Here is a 20,244-nt window from a genome sequence, read left to right as displayed (position 1 = left end):
AAGGCCATGGGGGTCAGAACACAGAGCTTGATGGCAGCACATCCTGGTGTTCAATATCAAGTATGAAGGAAACACTGAAGCACTTTGATAACACAAACCAGTTTATTAAACAGGAAAACTGAAAATACGGTATGATGCTTAAACAAACACGCACACTAAACCAGCTGCAGATGATAGCCCGGGAAAAGCAGTGCATGTTGGGAAAGGCTGGCATACGTATGAAGCAAAGCCTGTTTCACAATGAAGAAAAAAAGCCTCAAAGTAAATATGCTTAAAAATATCCACACACTCCACTTCTCTCACACACACACACACACACACACACACACACACACACACACACACAAACAGAGATCTTTCTGAGCCTCTGTTTAGCTGCCATGTCCTCGGTCTCAGTCAGTGTAGTTATTTTGAGGTTTGGGCTTTTGAACTCTTAATCAGACAATCTACATTTTCAATTATTTTTGCTAAATGTCCAGATATAAATGATGCACTGGGCTGTGGTCCAATCACTGTCCACTTTAAACTGGTGTCCTGCACCGGAGTCATCCGGCTGAAAGCAACAATAATTCTTGCAAAGCAAATGATCTACCTATTGCGTTGCAAAAGCAGTTAGCTCTTTGGCTTGTGTTCTTACATTAAGTATTTTAAATAAGCTAAATGACAGCCAGAGCCAGGCTAGAGCTGCGTGAATACACCGCTCACCACACCATCCCATCAGTGATGGGGCACAGCATGCAGGGGGCACACGCACACACTCCTCTTTACATAAAAACACCTTGATCAGAATGAGAGCAGTAGCAGGTGGGCCACTATTGCCCACTGTTGAACACAGATAGACAACACTCTGACTCTGACAAACAAACAGAATACCTGGCGTGCAATCGGATTCGTCGGAACCTGAAGGCACAAAAACATTTACATGGAGCTTATCGTCACCGTGAAGGCAACAGGAAATCAAACTCCACAAAAAGAGCCTGAAAAACCACAAACAAACTAGTAGATGGTTACTCGCACAGCGTTCTGTTTGAAGTGCTTGTTTATACCTAGAATGTTTCCATCACAGCTTTCACCTAGGCTGTGAATGTGATAGAGAGTTGGGTACTTACGCTGCGACTGGGAGACCATCTTGGTGCGGCTGCGTCCTCGTGAGTCCACCTGGCTGGAGACGCTGCTGGCGGTGGACAAGGGCTGCTTGGTGCGTACACGTCCTGTGTGTATCAGAGGGCAAAATAAATAATAAACACTGAACTCCCTCAGCTAATATATCTAGCCACAAAAGCCCAATGAAGCTGAGAAAACTAAGAAGCACTCCAGCTGTTGACAGCTGCTACTACTGAAAGCTTCTGAACTAACAACAGAACCTAAACTATGCAGATGCAGCCAGATGCAAACACAGATAAATACATGGATGCCTGGGCGGATGAGGAAGTAGTTACAGTAAGTTAAAAACTAAAACAGGTCATGATCCAACAAATTCAGAGTTTTATCTAAGATTGTTAACTAATTTGATAAAAAAAAAATATTTTGTGAGCTATATTAAAATATTTCTTCATTAGATTCTCATTAATTTTCGCTGTTGTAGTGCGTCAACCAATCAACTGACTTTTGCTATTTTTGTTTGCTATGCAATTCTACTGTTAAAATCATTATATGCACTATTCAGACTATTCAAACAATCAAAGACAATTACATTGCTAATCTTTGATTGAGGATGGCAAACTCTAAGGTTATCTTCTAAATGTTAAAAATACTGATGCAGACGGTGACAAACTTGAACTCTAGGTGTGAGTTTGGTTTAACTTTATCAACTAGAAAATCCCTAACAACACGTCCACACACACATCCACCTAACCACAATCTTACCATTATCTGACCTGGTCCCTACAGACAGACAAAGAAGGAGCAGGTTGTAAACAACACATTTTACCTGACACGTGTAGAATAGCACAAAAAAAGAAGACATCCTAGATATTCCACTGAGATCTAAAAACTGAATGATGCAGTTTAAAGCGGCTGTTGACAGATCAGTTCAATATTAATGACAAGGGTTAAGTTTAGTAAAGCAAAAGATGATCTCGGATGTGTACGGTAAATAATGTGATTTAAGATGTGCTGAGAAGGACGCTGATTCAAATGAGGGTTGAATGTAATGCGGACAGCAGGGGGAGCTGTGGCCTCGCTCTGCCACAAAGGGAGGTGACATGGACTGGGATGAAATGATGGAGAAGTGAAAGAAAAAAAAAAGGAAAGAAAAGAAAAGCATTGTGTAGGCTGTAGCTGGTGAAGCAGAGTGAGATGATCTTACCATCCGTTTTATCAGAGGCATCATCTTTAGTAGCAAAGAGAGAGAAGAAGAAGAAGAAGAAGAAAAAGATAGTGATGGAGGAAATAAAGGGAGGGAACGAAAGGAAACAAGAAGCAAAAGAGTGACACAAAATGAAGATTAAAGTAAAAGATACAGAAGGTCAAGGAAACCAAGAAGGGGGGAAATGAAAGAGAAATTTTAAGACATAAAGAATGATGAAATAATGAGAGGAAACAAAGAGTGTAAGAAAAGTGAAAAGACAAAGAGGAGAGAGGAGCACATTCTATTAGTTTATCTGTTTAACAGAGAACCATGCAGATACAGAGGTCAGCATCGAGAGAGGACCACAAAGGACGATATTCATCCACAGATCATGCACACAGAGAATATCTATTGGAACACATACAGGATACACATTAACAGGCAATGAGCAGGCAGCAGGAGGGGGAAGGAGAAAGGCCAGACCAAGCTCTGGAGTGTGTGAATGTGTCGATCCATCCTGATAAATGTGAACTTTTGTAGATGGTGGCCTTAATTAAACTATCAGAAACTTTAAAAGCAATACTTCTGATCTGATTTGAGAGTTTGGAGATCCCTGACTTTCTTCTGATCACATGCTGTCTGACGTCTGATTAGTCATCCAACTCGATTGGCAGGGCCCTTACCCAATGAGGAGTAGGAACCAGGGGGCAGACGACCCACTCCCCTGGTCTGTCCGCCGTGCCGGTGCTTAGCCACAGCTGCTGCGTTAACATCCACGTCACTACGGGAACGCTGCAGGGAGGCTGATGACACCCCACCTTTTGAACCCACAGGGACTGATGTGACAGGAGGAGGAGGAGGAGGAGGAGGAGGAGGAGGAGGGGCAGGAGCGTGTGAAAGAAGGGATGGGAGGTGATGAGGGCATATATACATCACAAACACATGCCAGCACAACACTTAAACAACACAATAATGATACCATACAGAAACACACAAACAGACCACACACATATCCACATATGTGTGTGCACATGTGTGTAGTAACCCAAAAAAAAACAACAACAAAAAAAACAGAAAGTGGCTGCACGGGGGCCGGACACAGTCAGATGTGAATGAGAATGATGGGAAATGGTTTTGTAGGAGCTGATGTCTGTCATAGTGTGTGTGTGTGTGTGTGTGTGTGTGTGTGTGTGTGACTTCAAAGTGAGCAAGAGATTATGGTGTGTGAGAGTGTGTGTGCTTGACTCACCTCGGCATGGAGCTGCTGACCATTTAGAAGTCAGAGGCCGGCTGTGAGAAGAGAGAGAGAAGTAGGTCAGTACACAACAAAACAACAACACACAGAAAATCTCGAGGATAAAGATTGGGGCCGCGTTACAAATCATTAAAACTATTCCTGTTTTTTTCTCAATGAAACGTCTAACAGCTCAATAATGTTTCAGCAAAGAGGAGTGGCAGCTTTTTTTTCTTACACTGTGCATGAATCAAATTCAAATGTTAAGAGACAAACTGGCGCACTGAGGCTAAGAAGTGCAAAATGAAAGGGGTGACTGTAGTAATTTACCTTCAACACAGACATCACACTGAAGCTTTCTACACCAAAACACACATTTCAACTTTGCTTGATTTTAACAGCTTTCTTTGGTTTAAACTTTGGAGTGAAATTCGACTCAGAAGATGCAAAACAATGAGAAATTCAAAATGATAAAGCTTTAAAGCCTTTATTTACTCCTTCAACAAAGCTGCAAAGCTCATATAAAAGTGAAAAGGTTAGTTAGGACTTTCTGATGATCGGTAAGCTGAGCAGAAAAGTGAAATTTAACTGAGGAGATCTGTTCTATGTGCAGCGAGGTTATGTTCAGGTCTGCAGATGAACTCCTACAAAAATGTCTCTTAAAATGATACCTGCCTAAATAACTTCCTTTTATAAGAATTAGAAGCGCTCTCAAATTCAACCGAGAGGTCTAAAGACATAGTTTAGAAAGGCAGTGCTGAGGGTTTACTTGAGGCTCTCTTGAGAGGATGAGGAGGAGCGGTCGCTCTGGGGAAGCGAGGCCACACTGCCAGAGCTCTTCAGGCAGGACTGAAGGGTCCTCTGGTAAGACGACTCCAGGGAGTTGTAGAGAGCGTCGGCCTCCCCTGGGAAGTGGTTCCTCAGACCCCAGTAGGCTCTGAGAGAGATGGCAGCCAAGAAGAAAACCACGATGGTGTGGGAAAGAGGCGAGGAGAGGGGGGGGGGGATTCAGAGAGAGGACAAGGATGTTGGTGAGATATTAAATGCTACTTGTCTTTCATATCATTTGATTTTCAGAAAACCTGCATGTGTCTTACTTGCGTGCCTCCACTCTGGCCTCTGAGTCTGCATCTCGAATTCCCTTCTTGATGCTCTCAACTAGAACTGATGTGTGCCTGCAAGCAGAGCAATGGAAATGAAAAGGGAGAATTATGAAAGAAAAAAAGTTAAGATGCAAAAATACATTCATAGCTATGAACATTTAATAATACAGTTGTGCTAGATGAAAAGAGTAGAAAAATAGCTTATAGACAGTAGTGTCCCAGTAGAGGTATGTGTTGATCTGAACTACGCTGAAAGCCATCCTCACCTCTCTAAAGAGTGGGTCTGCCATTCTTGTAGTAGTAGGTCCAAGAAATCATAACAGCGCCTGAAGGACACATTTTTGAAATCACTCTCATTATCACTGAACAGCATCATTGAAAGCACCTTATGATCTTAAGGGTGTTAATTATCTTAAATGTGTTTATTACATCAGACCAAGCTGATGTTAACCCCACCTTCTAACAGACACAGACTTGGATGTGCAGTTACTGGTTATCAGGGGGATGAGCCTGGGGACGTGTGTGTGCTGCAGACAGGAAACGCAGTAGAGAGGGGAAAATTGTCAATAAGGGGACAAAACAAATCCAATAATCAAGACAACAGCAGTATCTTAGACTGGCCACATCAATCTCTACGAGGCTGTGTATCTGCTGAGCTCACCCTTATAATAATGCGGATGGCCGACACACCGGAGCTGGCCATGACTTTGGCACAGTTTGGGATGAGGTTGAACAGGACAGGAACGATGGCTTCCGCTCCATGGTCGAATTTATTCCCCAGCACCGTAGAGAGATGGCTGCAAGAACACACACACACACACACACACACACACACACACACACACACACATACACACACACACACACACACACACACACACACAGACACACAGACACACACCAATACTCAACATACATTTTCCATAAAGATCACTCACTTTCCAAACTGTGGTAAAACATCCTGATAAAGATTTATTCAGGGGTTCCACTCTTTTCTCAAGATCATTTTCTAGGACTTTTTCAGTGACAATTTAGCCGGTATGATAGGAACGCATCGTGCACATACACCAATATATTCCTTTCTGTAGAAGCGAAAAGTGTGCTGTCTGTGGTTATAACCATGTACACTTCCATACTTATATATGATGATGAATTAATCATAAAATAAGGTGAGTACACCTGCAGATGTAGAGCACTTTATTTGAATAATACAAGTACATTGCAATAATGGTTTGGGCATTTTTAACCTACATTTTACAAAATATCCCATTTTCTCTTGTGAAGTCTATTATCCTACCTGAACATCAATAATAACTTGATAGCATGAAAACCAATAACCAGGGATGTAGCAAGATGGTCATGTGTGTGGAGCTGGCATTTTTTTTGTTCAATTAAAATCACAAATATACTTTGCAGTGCCTTCAAGAATTATAACAGAGAATGAAAAAAGCTGTCCTCACAGATTAGCTAAATATACCCACAATGCACTGAGTTGTAATTAATAAGTGTACAATGTGTATTCCACAACTCTAAATCTGTCAATGATGGCACAGCCAGACTCTTATCAATGTCTCTGAATATTTAACTAACTGTTCTCTCAGCTTGTATAAATCAGGGAGGGCTGAATGCTCTGATGAGGATAGGTTTGGGATTTCTTTTCTGTCACTGCAAATCAAGCTAATTTTGGTTGCTTGGTATAGTTAGCATTAAAGTTACAGTTGTGCGTTATTTATGCAGGATTTGTTTATTTTGTCATGTATTTTATCCTCATGTGATGGCAGTATATGTAATCAACACTCACGCCACAGTGACGCATGCCTCTCGGACGACTTGTGAGCGCAGGTCTTTAGCGGACAGTTTGAAGGCTCCATCCAGTAGCCGTAGGTGCTGGTAGAAACAGTCGTAGGTGTTTGCGCCCGCCACCAACAATGAGCGGAATTTCTTCAGCTGCAGAAAAACAAAGAGATAAAAAATAGTACGTTGAAGACGCCAACAATCGTTCAAACTAGTCTTTGGAATTATGCGAGGGTGCATTATAACTGACAGCGTTAGCTCTCTGGTCCCAGTCGTGTTTGTCATCAGAGCAGATCTCACGGATCTTATTCAGGTTGTCCTCGAGATCCCTCGATGAGTAGATCTGCATTGAGGCACAGTGAGACAGGAGAGAAGAGAGGAAGGGAGCCGAGCAAGCATGTGGAAGAGACAAAAAAAAAGTCTTAGTTTCTCCCTGACCTTTAAATATTGTACAGTTTGGTTAACAAAAGGGATGAATGTGTGCAGTCGTGTGTAGCTTACCTGGACTGAAGGGACATCTGTGAAGGCTTTAATGAAATCTTCTTCATCGATCCCCCCTGCACTTTCCTTGGACACTAGAAATAAGAGCAGAGTGGATTATTATACATTTGTATTTGCATTTAAACCACAGGAGTTCAAGCACACTTACAAAAACATAAACACAGAGTCAATAAAGTGTTAGCAGCCTATGTTTCGAATGCTCATGTCAATCATGTTTCTCTGAGGGGCTGGAAGCCACGTGCTCCACACCTCCTACATCATTTTTATCAAAGAAGCAAATCGGAGAGGAAAGAACAAGACAAAAGAAAGGTAAGGACAGAAGAGGAAATTCAAAAAAGGTCCAGATTATTTAAATTGGTTTTTAATACCTGACATTGTCACAAAGACATGAAAAACTCTACATGGCTCTACACGTCTGGGAACGTTGTTGTAGAAAGTCTGATGTCTGTAATCACTGTAGTGCTCAGGGAGAACCATGGTTGCAGTCTGGCAATGATCCATCAGCATTTTAATAGCGCCTTGATGAGACGAAGGGTTGGTTTGCAAGTTATCAGGGTGACAGGAATGGTTGTAAATTCATATCCCTTGCTGTTGACTTTGACATTGGAGTCTTTACAAAGATTTTGATTGAATAAAGTGAATTTCAGAATCTATTTTTTACCTGTATAGACAGGTATTGTAGATCAGTAAGTACAGGTATGTTCTGTGTTACATCAAGTTAGGCCATAGTATCAGTTTATCCTAGATATAAATTTACACTTTTTTTTTAAAGCTCTAGTTTTTTCCTGGCAAAATCCCCCAAAAAATGTTTTGCTGTTGGGTGTTGCCAGCGTGTGGGCATTCTGTCGTCTTAATGCAAATGGAGACAATGGAGCCTCCCATTGTCTCCATCAGAGAAACAGTATCATGTTGCAAAATAGCAGCCTGATGAATTATTCCCAAATAATGAGATAAAAATATATATTTTACACTGGTTCACATAAAAAAAACAAGTGGCAGGCTCAAGGTTATAGAAGTGCAGTCTTGTATTTGAAAAATCCCCAGCATGCCCTTGACTTCAGGCTTTTACATCTGCTGCACAATCAATAAGCCTGTAATGATCCAAGTGACAAGAGATCACAGCGTTCTGTCTGCACCAAGTAGCGCAAATGTAGCAGGACTCAGACAGACTGCTCGCTAGTAAAACCCATCCACCTACGCGCGTGTGTGTGCATGTATGCGTGTTATTGCTGACACAGATATAGAAGCAGGAAATTGACTCTGGTGTGGTGGTGGGAACAGAGCTTTCTTCCAATAGAGAGAGAGATAGAGAGAGAGAGACAGAGAGAGGGGGGGGGGGGGGGTGGTGGTGGTGGTGGGGGAAATCAATACATGTAAAGACAAAGCAAACATAACATTCCAGCCATCTACAGCAGGAGGATTTGGTGGAACGGGAAAAGAGACTCTCTCAAAGGGGAGGAGGATAAACTGAGCAGAGCACAGATAGGAGGATGGTGATAAGAACATGAGAGTGTATCAGATTTCTGGAGATGGAGAGGGAGAGAGTGTGTCTGTGCAGTGTCTTCATTCTTCATTTGTGTTTGCTTTCTTTGTTCTTCAGTCTCTAGCTCATAAGATCACTCAATCCTGTATGTGCAATAATATAGGAACCTTAATCGTGCAATGACATACACGACTATTCGACGACTTCATTATACTAATTTCCTTGTATTTTGTGAATTCTTTGGCGCTCTTAACGAGGATGTTCCAAGCCACTCATTTCCCAAGCTGGTTAAACAGATATTTAAATTCAGGCTAGCCGACTTGTCTAAGGGTAAGAAAGCACTCAGACAACACAGCCAGTTGAGTGGAAGGTTTCTGTTTGTGAGCTGTGTCAGGTTTCTGAATGTTGTCAAATCGGTTTGGTTACGTTAGTGTCGCTAGCAACAACAGGTCACCGCTAGCACCAGCAGGTCAACATCCACATGCTCTGGTTGGTATGCCAGTTTAACCCATCAGAGCCAACATACAACTGTATCTTCATTGTGTGCATCAAAAAACTTCCTAACAGGTCATACGAGATTCTATCCGTTCACTGTGCTTGTCTACATCCATGCAGTAGAGTGAGGAAAGAAGGTCTAATGTCCGAGGCTGCAGCCAATCTATGGCTTTGAAGGCTTATTCGTCTTTAACCATCTAGTAATTCTTGATGCTGGGGATTAAAAAAAGATTGATCTGGAGTAGTATGTAGAAATTTAACTGTTTACAAATATCATTACTGAATATAGAAGACCATCAGACAAACATTTCAAGCTTGTATAAATGTACAATCTGGTTCTGGCTTTAGTTAAAGAAATGTTTTTTACAACATTTGTGGTTGTCAAGTCTTTGACTCTTTGAGTTCTAGCCTGAAAGCTAAAAGTACACAGCCAATTCATCAAAAAGGAGGATACAAGTCAATCCTTAATGATCATTTATAGTCTTGAACTTCAGGATCCCTTGTCCCTGCAGAGATTAAATAAGACGTTCTCAGTATCTGTTATTTTAATGGACAGGGTCAGAAAAATTCAGAGGGTAATTAGTGAGTTAGTTAGATTAGCGTGTGCTGGTGAATTACTACCTGGTTACTCGGTTGCACTTATGCTTGTGCAAGGTGTTTCAGCCTTAGCTTGCAAAGCATCGTGGACTCACAACAAATGCATGTTAGCTTTAGCTTGTACATGCTGTAGCTCAATATAGTTTATGAACAGCTAAAACATAATAGTTTTAGACAGTTGTCGTTTTTCTCAAACTTGGATTAAAAGACAACACATCTGTGCTGGGACCAAACTCACTTGAACATAGACAATATAAGTTGCCTAGGTGTTATTCTGACTGAATGTGACAACATTAAACAAAGTTCACTGAAGAAAAAAGCGATGAAGTGTTAGCAGTGTAGACCAGCCCCATAACGTGTGAGTTGAGGAGAGGGAAAGAGCGAGTTGTTGCACAAGTGATCGAGGATGGCTGGTCTGTCCTGCATGTAAGCTACACAACCCTGCAAATGTTTTCTGTGTGTCGTAGGATGGCCCTGTAAACATTCTAGTAATTTGTGCAGGATGTTCCCGTATTATTAATGGCAGACAGAATGGTGTGGTGGATCGTCCTCAGTATTCTAATCTATCAAAGTGACGGAAAGCCTTCAGATTTTTCCATCACTCGCCAGGACGAAAATTATTCAGTGAATGTACCTCTGGTTGGATGTCAAGTATTGGAGAACTCAAAAGAATAAAATTGTAATAATATACAAATGATTTAAAGTGATGCCGTAAGTTATGAATAAATGGTAAAGACCATACTTTCTTCAGTAAAAAATGTATTTTTCCAAATTTGGATGGAAAATGTGGACATGTATGAACGGTGTGTGTAAATATACAGGAGATTTTGTACCTAGCTTGCCACCAGTGGCGCTGGGCCTGCGTGCAGCAGAGGATTCTGCCGGCTTCTTGGGAACTTTTGGGACCTTGAAGGCAGCCTGGGCCGAGGAAGAACGATTCCCATCCACACTGTCATCATCCTCAAAATTGCGATCTGTAGGGAGAGGACAGAGAGAAGACTGTTAAAAAACTTTATGACAGTGTTATCATGATGTTACAACATAGTACAAATCTATACCATAAAAACTGTCCATAAATGTATTCAACAGAGTGTTTTATTCATCCATACAACAAATCTGCTGACACTGAAAATGGTACATGATTACCAGTAATATATTCCAATATTTCTAATTCAAACCCCAAAGTATTTCACAGCACCTTGAACTTTATTTCCCTCTTTTACACAAAGCAAAAAAGGCTTAAGGCTATTTGGAGACTCGAAAGAAAAGTAAAGATGAGAGGCAGAAAACGGGGGAGGTTGTACTCTACAGAGAGCCTGGTCAGGAATCACTAAATCAATACCAATTACATTCACAGAATTGGAAAGAAGAAAAAAGGCAAACCCACACACATACATTACTTCAAGGAACTGCAAACACACAAAACGACAATCAGGATGCCCACTCGTACAACCAGTGACTGATAGAACTCAAATACTCAATCTGTATATGGTCAGAAATAAAGCTAGCTAGAAAGCTAACAGCGAAAGTTGAGACACACTTGCAACAATGCAGGATTCCGAATGTACATTCACCAGTAAAGACACTTGTGGACAGCAATTAGCATCTCACACACACACACAAGTCCACTGTGGACATGAAAGTGGTGGCATAGGAATGCAGTCAGCCACCGGTCCCTCTGACAACCAGCCGTGCAGAAATGCGCCAAAGCCACCACCCAACACCTTGACTCATACATCAAGTTACCTACACACACAGTCAACATGCACAAATCTACCGACAAGCATGCATGGGAGTACAAACACGCTTAACGCTAACAGTGAGTGCACCGCCTATTGTTTCAAGCTCAGTAAAAATAACTGATCATGTAAAAAAAGCAGATATAAACATTATTTATTGTGTACAATATGTACCGCATATACATCAACACACCCAAGTCTATCCCTGCACTCACAGTCACAGATCCGCTCGCAGATGAGACGCCTCATACTTCTGGGAGGGCGTGGTATTATGGTCCCCCCTCTTCTCCAAGCCGAACCCCAACAAACACACACACAAACATACACCTCACACACACCTCAAATAGGGTCTACACACAAACACACCCCTCACATCGCTGTCCGAAAAGCCCTCCACCCATACAAGTGCCGGCATTTTCTTTCACTCTCTATCTTCTCTCCCTCCCTCCCTCCCTCTCTCTCTCCCAACATCTCTCCTCCTCCTTCCCTCAGTAGCCTCACAGCCAATCAGAAGAGAGGTGACATCATAGTGTTGCAGCCAGTGCGGAGGCAGAACTATGAATGTGTGTGTGTGTGTGTGATGGGAGAGATCCAGGCAGACACCCCAGGAATATTAACAGGCCAGGGCTTCTCTGTGTGGCTGTCAGACCAGCTAACCTAAACACATTACCACTGACAACACACTCTCTTCATCTTCTCATAACATCTCCCTTATTCTCTCTCACACACATAAACATCACTGTCAACTACCTCTCGACAACATTTTTATGCAGCTACATTTACCTTTGACACAACACATTTAGTAACTCCCTCCATCTCTCTCTTTAGATGCTCAAAAGAACAAAGGATGTTGGGGACGATCAAAGGAGGGGTGTAGGGAGAGTGAGGGGTTGGGGGTAGGGGTGTTTAAGACCACACCCCTCCATCTGAGGCCTTGACCCTGCCACTCTCACTCAGACAGTATAGTCAGCCACTGAGTGGTTGGACAGAGACATAACGTGGGGGGGTTTACTCTGTAGTCACAGGGAAGGGATTAGCAAACATTCAGTCTTTGGACCGAACTTGAAAGAAACAAGCACATAAGCTAATGACATTCAGAATTGGCTTCTCAATACCCGTCTGTCTCAACAACACATCTGTGCTGGGCCAAAAAAAACACAGAAGATAAGTTCCTTTTTTTCTGGAGAAAAAAACAGCATAATGGAAAAACAAGATACTAACTGTACACACTATTGTAGCTGAGTTTATGTACAAAGACTCTTATTGAACTTATTTGAAAATAAATTCAGGGATCAGACACCAGTGAATTGAAGTTCTTTCTAATAAAACCCATGGGCCAATTAGCAACACTCATGCCTGCATTTTAGTCATGCATCGAGGGTCTCAGCATTGATTAGCATCAATGCTAGCATTATTTGCATCTCATGCTTTTGTCTAGTCAGACCCCATGGGAGTCTTCGGGTGAAGGGTAGAGCAGGGACATCAGAGAGAGAGACAGAGAGAGAGAAAGAGAAAGATAATGAGGAGAGAGAGTCTCTTGTACAGAGCAGACTGCACTCTTGTTGTCATGGTGACCAATGCTGGCCAGCTTCTCAAATGAATAAAGCAACAAATAGAGGGGAAAAGAGAGATGGTCAATAAGCCTTCTTGCACACACACATATATTCAATTTAGTTTAATCATCAGTATAATTTTCTGTTGGTTTGACTTTATACTGGTTTATTTTTATGAATAATGATTCTCGCTATACAAGGAGGAGAGGATTATTATGCACTGCCAAATAATATAGCACAAGATGCAAATAACAAGTCTATACACAAACAACACAGAAACAGACACATGCTTACCAGAACACATACACACACAGTGAGAGATATCAGCATGTACCAGGCAGTGTTGCCATGGAAACTCCAGGCTGAGATTTCCTCCTCTCTCCAGAGGAGGAATACTTTATTAAAATAGAGGACCGGCTCACGTATATAGATGTGATCAGTTGTCCAGAAAAACTGAGTCAGAGGCCAAAATCAGACATGTTTAAAAACATCTGCAAAAGCACGCAGCAGGGCCTCAGTGGGTAAATCCCTAATCTGTGTGGGAATAATCCCAGAGTATTTCCCATCCTAAAAACAAATATAATCTACATGCAAGGTCATACAGCCTTGCAGAAGTACTTTAGTGATTAAATGCCAGATCTGTGAACACAAACACAGACTCGCACGCAAACAGACATTCAGTTGTGACCACTAGATGGCAGCACTGTCTCTGTTCCCAACAGATATTTCCTCTAGATCAAACATTTTAAGACGGGGACACAGAAGCATCCCACTGCATGACAGACTGGAATAAAAGGAAAGGGGTTGTACTGGTGTGTGAATTTATCTTACGTCTAAATCATGAGTTTTTTATGCCAGAAAGAATGTCTATAACCCTGGATGAGACTGTGTTAAATACCTATACCATAGTAAATGTTAAAGAAACATACCATTTAAATGTGTGGGGTTTTTTTTAAACCAAAATGACACAGCACATGGTTATACATGCAATGTAAAAATCCACTCAGACAACTTTCTTAAACTGTTTGTTTTTTGGACAGAGAAAAACTGACAATTCAATATATTTCAAACAAAATCTAAAGACTTTCGCAACTGAGCAGAGTAAGAAAAATAGTGACAGAGTGTGGAGCAGCTTTTTTAAAATTTGTTCTTAAATAAATTAAAATGTGAAGGGGCTTATACAGGTCTTCATAAATTTAACCCATCATCAGAATAAGAATCTGTATTTATTGCCAACAACATTTACACATACAAGGAAGTATAAAAACAGCAGAGCTCCTGCTGACAACTTAAATAGAATAAGATACAAATGTAAAATGTAAAAATACAAAATCTGTTTACATCGGAGTATGAAGCGCATACATTATATGTGTTGGTTTAAATTTTACTTCACAAGAAGTAGAAAATCTGAGAAACACCCAAAAACAATAACTGAAGAAAGACAGCACTGGACAGGCATGATAGCATGTAATGCATACAAATCTCAGCACTGGACTTGGAGCCCTACAAGATATCTTCAGAGGAATTAAGATTTACTGCACAGAAAGCCTATGTTTGTGCTGATCTGCTGTAATCTGCAGGGGAAACAGGCATGTCACATATTCCCACTTAGGTCTCATGTGACTTTGTGCACAGTCCCAGGTAAACAAGTAAAATAATATGACATTAAACACTGCCCACATATGAGAATACCTACAGAAGAACAAAACTATCACTGCAAAAAGGTGGACAAAAGCTGTCAGAAAGCTCAGGACAGCTCTGGCTCCACAGTAAACCACAAGACTGTGTGTCAGTGCTAGACTACGAGGCACACAGCTGTTTCTGTAGAAACATGCCACTTCCACTAAAGTTTATAGATATGTGACGCACAACAGTAACAACGCAAGTTATTAAATATATTTTTTATTATAAGACAAATTAGGCCTACAGCAATGGCTTCTGACTTAAAATCAATGAAAATACATAAAACAAGAAACATAATACAATAGTACAGAACTACATAAACATAAGCTAGTATCACACAAACTAAACTTTTTCAATTTGTTGTGTAATAATAGTATAATCATTGTAAAGGAGGATGTATCATAAAGGTTTCTCTTATGGAAGAAATGTGTTTTACATTTAAACAGGCCCTGCACATTTTTTTCATCAACACTGATGTAACAGTGATTGTTAAAAAAAGAGAGAGACGATAGGATGTTTAACTTCAACAATCCGGTTGTTTCAGGGACGGAGAATAATGGAGAAAAGAGAGAGAGAGAGGGTGAGAGACAAATTTAAGGTTCAGCCCGGGATTCTCTAATAAGAGTCAGCCTGCTCCAGATCCAGCCTGGCCCGGGGAAACAGAGCTCTTTATAGGAAACGCACACACACACACACACACACAAAAATAATTTGAGTCCCAATTCCAAAAGAGAGAGAGAGAGATCTATAAATCATAATATTCAGAGGAAAAGCTTTGCCATGGCAACCAGCCTAGCCTGGAAACGGGGTCATGGCTTCTTTTTGCAGAATGGGAGATGCACTGAAGCAGAATGAGCATGTCTGCAAGAGTGTGTGTGTGTGTGTGTGTGTGTGTGTGTGTGTGTGAGTCCCTGTCAACACTGACGTACTATGCAAGCAATGAAAGCTGTTACTGATGGTCAGTTTTCAGGGCACTGAATCTTCTACGGTGTGTTTGTAAGTATGTTTGAATTTAAAAGAACTCATTTTCAGACTAAACCAAATAACTTGAAGTAAAAGCCGAGCTAGATGCCATCAGTGCTGACTCGCTTGACTTTCTCATACACAAATACTTGAAGCATGTGCCATTCTTAAACATGTATGCATTTAACAGCACATGCACATATAAGAGGATTCACACAAACAACTAATAAATAAATTGGTTTTTAATATAATTAAGGAAACAGATCATCGTCAATGGTTTCTTTTGTTTCAGTCTCAGTCTTAATGTTCTTGGTCTGTATCGCATATGGTTTGTTTTTGTTTTGATCAGAGAAGTAGGCAGTTTTACGGCACACCAGACAAACTATTACAACTACAGGTAGAGTTGAGAAAAGAGGGGTGTCACAAATGTTTTCTACAATTTGAACACCAACCTAAATGGAGAGTGTACACGAGTCCCAACAGAATATTTAATCTACGCATTTAGCTTGCTTTAAGGGTTCATACTGTACCATGTAGCTGATATCTTGGGTTCAAGTCAGGCCTGCAGCCGCAAGTTACTCGGACGATCATCACTTTAAAATATGTCCTTTCTCTCTTTTGAATGAAATTTAAATTAAAAACAAAACAAGCCTATGTTTTTCACCAAAAAAAAAAGAAAGAATCTCTAGAATACACACATGCCCCTCAGCACAAACACACTGCGATGAGATGGAGACACTCTAGGAAACCCCAGTTTCCCTTCACTTTGCAGATATGGCCTCAATCTGAGCCGGAGCAGTCGGGGTGAAAGCATTTGAGTTTAAGCTGATTTCAATTTAAAACCATATGCTGACAAGCCTTTGTCTGAGTGCCAGCATCCGTGGCCAGATGAGATTAAACACACACTTACCATCGCCATCATCCCCAACTGCCATGGTTACAGTGTGTTAAAAGTCCTGTTGTCTGTGAGTGTATATTCGCTCCTCTCCCTCTGTTCTCTCCTTTGTTTTCCCCTCTACTCTCTTGTTTGTTCAATCTCTCTCTCTGTCTCTGTCATGATGAATCAGGGAGAGGCAGTGATAGGCACAGTGCTGTGACTCGCCTACTGCCAGAGATCTCTGTCAGCTTCCTCCCTCGGCCCATTGCCCCCCAGTGCCTCCCCAATGCCTTTCTATCTCTCCCCTCCTCCTCTCTCAGCAACAGCTGCGTTAAACCCTGCAGATCAAACCAGAGCTGGCCAAAAAGAGATGTGGGGCAAGGGCAAGGGAGAACACATTTATGTCTGTATATAATTGAATATTATATGTGAGTTTGTGTTCTTGTAAAATCTTGGAAAGTTCTGGAAAGTAGAGTTGCAACAATGATTATCGATTCTAAAGGTTATCGAATTGTTGTGTTGCGATTTGACGCCACTTGCCATGGAGTGGAGCTGTTTACGTCACAATCGGACAATTGAGCGGTATTTCTGTTATACATTTAATTAAAAGGAAGCCAAATGGAACAACAGAAACATTAACTTCATTTAAAAGACAAATACAACTGAATATAACATTAAGAATTCAGGACCTAACTTCAAGTAAAAGTTCTTCAATCAAAATATATATCAGTATTGTAATCATCATCATCATACATATTAAAGTATGTATGTGAGTGAGGTAAAACCAAAATCATTTACACGCGTTGTTAGTCCATGGTCTGTCTAAAGCTGGATTTGTTTTGTTTTGTTTTTTTCACCAAGGCACCAACGCCAACGCAATAAACCAAGAATATAATTGGCAGATTGATTGATAATGAAGTAAATTCTTCAGCCCCTGTAGACAGGGATGGAATGGCACCACAAATGATGTGTTGTGTGGCTCTGAGCAGCCAGCCGTGGCAGGTCATGCTGCAGTGGCACAGAAAGAGGGAAAGAAAGTAGCTTAAGTACATTTGAGGTGTCAGCCAAGGCCAAACATAGAGGCATGAGTCCAACATCACGCTCACTCGAGTGAGCATCTGTAGTCACTTTCATTTTGTGTATACTTGGGGAGCTGAGACATTTGTTCAACATCTGTGAAGGGTTTTAAATCAGGCACTTGAAAAATAAATGTATAATGAAAATACTTTGATTGGTTAACCAGGGTCGTAGCTGCTTCTGTAATAGTTCTGAATCATTGAAGCCGTTTAACAAACGGTTAATTGCTGCATAAGGAACTGATTGTTGTGTAGTTTTTGATCTCTTCTAGGCTGCTTCAGACAAGTGTCTGTGTCTCAGGAAAGGTAAAAGATTTTGTGCGTAATTCCACAAAATAACTGATTGGACAATTTATTGTGATAAACACAGCATTAATAACAGAAGCAACACTCAATGAAAGAAAAAAGAAAGACATGAAAAAGACTGATTTGATAATGAACAATGCCCCGAGAGTGTAGGGATTACAAGCAACACTCCCTCCATTCCTCTGCTGCAACCAAAGACAACATCATAACAACTCCACCTCCAACATGCCCTGATCCCATCTCCATGTCCCTCCCTATGTCCCTCTCACTAACTAGCAGTCTAAAAGACATGAGCAGGCAACAGCCACATCTGTAGCTGTTGGACACATTGATACAGTGACAGGGCAGCCTTAAGGTACAAACAGCCAGTCACAGACTCTGCTAGACATAAACAACAGACCTGAATGATCACACAGAGAGCTCAAGTCAAGCTTAAAACCACAAAGTAAGTAAAAAAACTTGCGGTGTGTACAAACATTATGTATGTTAAAGAACCTTTCAGTCGTTGCATTTGCTTTTGAATTAACATAGCTTCTGAATTTGTAGCACATAATGTAAGTCCTTTCAGGCATCTCTGCTGTCGCAGGGGTCAGTTGCCCTTGTCGCACATTTTACCAGGAACAACCTCTATGTTTGAAGTCTGTGACTCAATGACGAAACATTTGTCCCTGTGTCTTTCCGTCTTATGCCATACCTGCACTGTAACCTTGTTTCTCTGTATCCATAATGATTCCAAAAAAGTGTTGTTAGCTGTCATCTCAAGGTCTTTCTTCTGCAGCTGTTGTACTAGCTAACCTCTCAGTCGCCACCAAATCCATGACAATTATTAATCTGAGGGTACTTGACGGCTTGTTGGATCTTCATTTGATTAGCTGCATGGTCTGAATGAATCAAGTCTTCCTCTGATAGATTTTTAATTTACAAAAAAAATCTCATATTTTGACATGAACTGTTTTCCTTCTTTGCATGGTTGTCAGTAAATCCATTAAGACAAACTCTGCTACAGGGGTTTCATTAAGAACACTAACTTTTCGTAATTAATAAAACACTGGTTTAATGTACAGCCCACTCTCCTTCCTGATGACAAAATCATCAGCAGCAGTAGTCTTCAGCTTAGGTCTGGTTCAGCCAGAAACCCACACAATCACACATACAAACACATTCTCACACTCACACACACAGACACACACACACAGATTAAAGCATTAATCCTGTTAGGTCCTCTTACAGGAGCTCATGGCAACAAATGGAGCACATGCAGATATAGACACGCACAGGCACCCGCCCACCCGTACACAATCACCATCTTTTCAAATACACACCCAATACTTGATAACAGTAAAATCTTCTTGACAACATGACTCAGTTTGATGGCTACAGCAAGCCAATACCATTAAAGTAAAAAACATGAGAAAAGGAACTGACCGTGACTCGGGCTGAGAGCCATGTTGCCTGAATTCAAGGCTTCATCAAAACGAGCAAATAATGTCTGTAACCTGCGGAGAGAAGAGAGAGAGAGAAGTACCGTTAGAGCAAAAACGCAGACATTCACAACAAACCTAAGGACATAACTACAACTGCTAAACTGGATGCATATAAATGAGACAGAATGTAAGAATATGTGCCCAACCATCTTTATTGATGGGGTCTTTGAAATAAAATCAAACAACCCACTATTTTGAGGTGGAGACAGACAAGCTGCTGTGAATCCTAAGTGAAAGTATCATCAGCAGCAACATGTGGACAGACACCCCGCCTGTCAGTTAGTGGGTGTGCCTATCATGCCTGTCACACTTGTGAAGCTGCAGCAATAAAACAGTGCGCGCACACAGTCCTATGGTAGATTTATGCTGTGGTATCATGAACACACTAGCCATCCAGCATTTTACAACACCAAGATCTATCCCAATCACAGGTAAGTCAAGGTAAAATAAGATCCTTTGCACCAACGCATGACCTCAAATATCTCCTGCACACTGACCATTGCTGATTCATGTGACCGAAATAATGATAACACAGCACGTCACCAATAGAATTAGCCATGTCTGTTAACATGCCCTAATGTCTCCTTGCTGAAAGGTGAGTCAAATATGCGAGCACACAAGAATAAGTCACACACACCAACCTCTGTATGTTTCTCTGTCTGTTTATTCCAGTTTGGGTAACAGTCCACAAATAACAGACAGCTTGGCAGCTCCTGATAGGTGACGATTAGCGTTTCAGCAGGCTCTTCAGCCGTGCAGCTTTTTCACGTGGTTCCCTTCTGTAAATTAGCATTTTAATTTCCTTATTCAGTTCAAAACAGCCCAGTGTTGAGTCTTCAATGCTGGTTCGTTTCAGTATTTCCCAGCCGACTGATTAATAGGTTGCTGCGTTGCTGTGCAATGTTGCATTAGCTCCCATGCTAGTGACACACTCTGGTCCTCGGCTTCCCTCAGCTCTTTGTATCCAACATGGTGCAGTGGCTCCAAGAGGAAAGGAGGGAGTGAGTGAGGGAGGGTGAAAGAGAGAGAAAAAGCCAAACAGCATAGACTGAAGCATGCTACGGGC

General features: G+C 41.3%; 1 protein-coding gene across 46 annotated transcripts in view; it reads right to left on the bottom strand.

Annotated features, from left to right (window-relative positions):
- Window positions 1–20,244, bottom strand: part of clasp2 (cytoplasmic linker associated protein 2) — a 55,303-nt gene that overhangs the window by 16,748 nt on the left and 18,311 nt on the right. For 13 of the 46 annotated variants that reach the window (XM_065948410.1, XM_065948411.1, XM_065948414.1 and 10 more), the window contains exons 7-22: window positions 19,120–19,190; window positions 10,331–10,471; window positions 6,923–6,996; window positions 6,672–6,764; window positions 6,429–6,574; window positions 5,289–5,424; window positions 5,084–5,154; window positions 4,894–4,953; window positions 4,622–4,699; window positions 4,294–4,461; window positions 3,540–3,580; window positions 2,974–3,126; window positions 2,309–2,332; window positions 1,867–1,884; window positions 1,110–1,211; window positions 874–900 (exon numbers count right to left, since the gene is read on the bottom strand). In XM_065948410.1, coding sequence (XP_065804482.1) covers window positions 874–900; window positions 1,110–1,211; window positions 1,867–1,884; window positions 2,309–2,332; window positions 2,974–3,126; window positions 3,540–3,580; window positions 4,294–4,461; window positions 4,622–4,699; window positions 4,894–4,953; window positions 5,084–5,154; window positions 5,289–5,424; window positions 6,429–6,574; window positions 6,672–6,764; window positions 6,923–6,996; window positions 10,331–10,471; window positions 19,120–19,190 — 1,403 coding nt within the window. Of the gene's footprint in view, window positions 1–873; window positions 901–1,109; window positions 1,212–1,866; window positions 1,885–2,308; window positions 2,333–2,973; window positions 3,127–3,539; window positions 3,581–4,293; window positions 4,462–4,621; window positions 4,700–4,893; window positions 4,954–5,083; window positions 5,155–5,288; window positions 5,425–6,428; window positions 6,575–6,671; window positions 6,765–6,922; window positions 6,997–10,330; window positions 10,472–11,451; window positions 11,657–16,345; window positions 16,494–19,119; window positions 19,191–19,819; window positions 20,240–20,244 lie in introns of those variants that run through there. The other 33 variants (XM_065948451.1, XM_065948452.1, XM_065948453.1 and 30 more) reach the window with 18 other exon arrangements.

The sequence above is a fragment of the Labrus bergylta genome, chromosome 19 (assembly GCF_963930695.1).
Source record: "Labrus bergylta chromosome 19, fLabBer1.1, whole genome shotgun sequence".
NCBI lineage: Eukaryota > Metazoa > Chordata > Actinopteri > Labriformes > Labridae > Labrus > Labrus bergylta.
The sequence above is the reverse complement of the archived record's forward strand: the minus strand, read 5'-3'. Positions and strand labels throughout refer to the sequence as shown.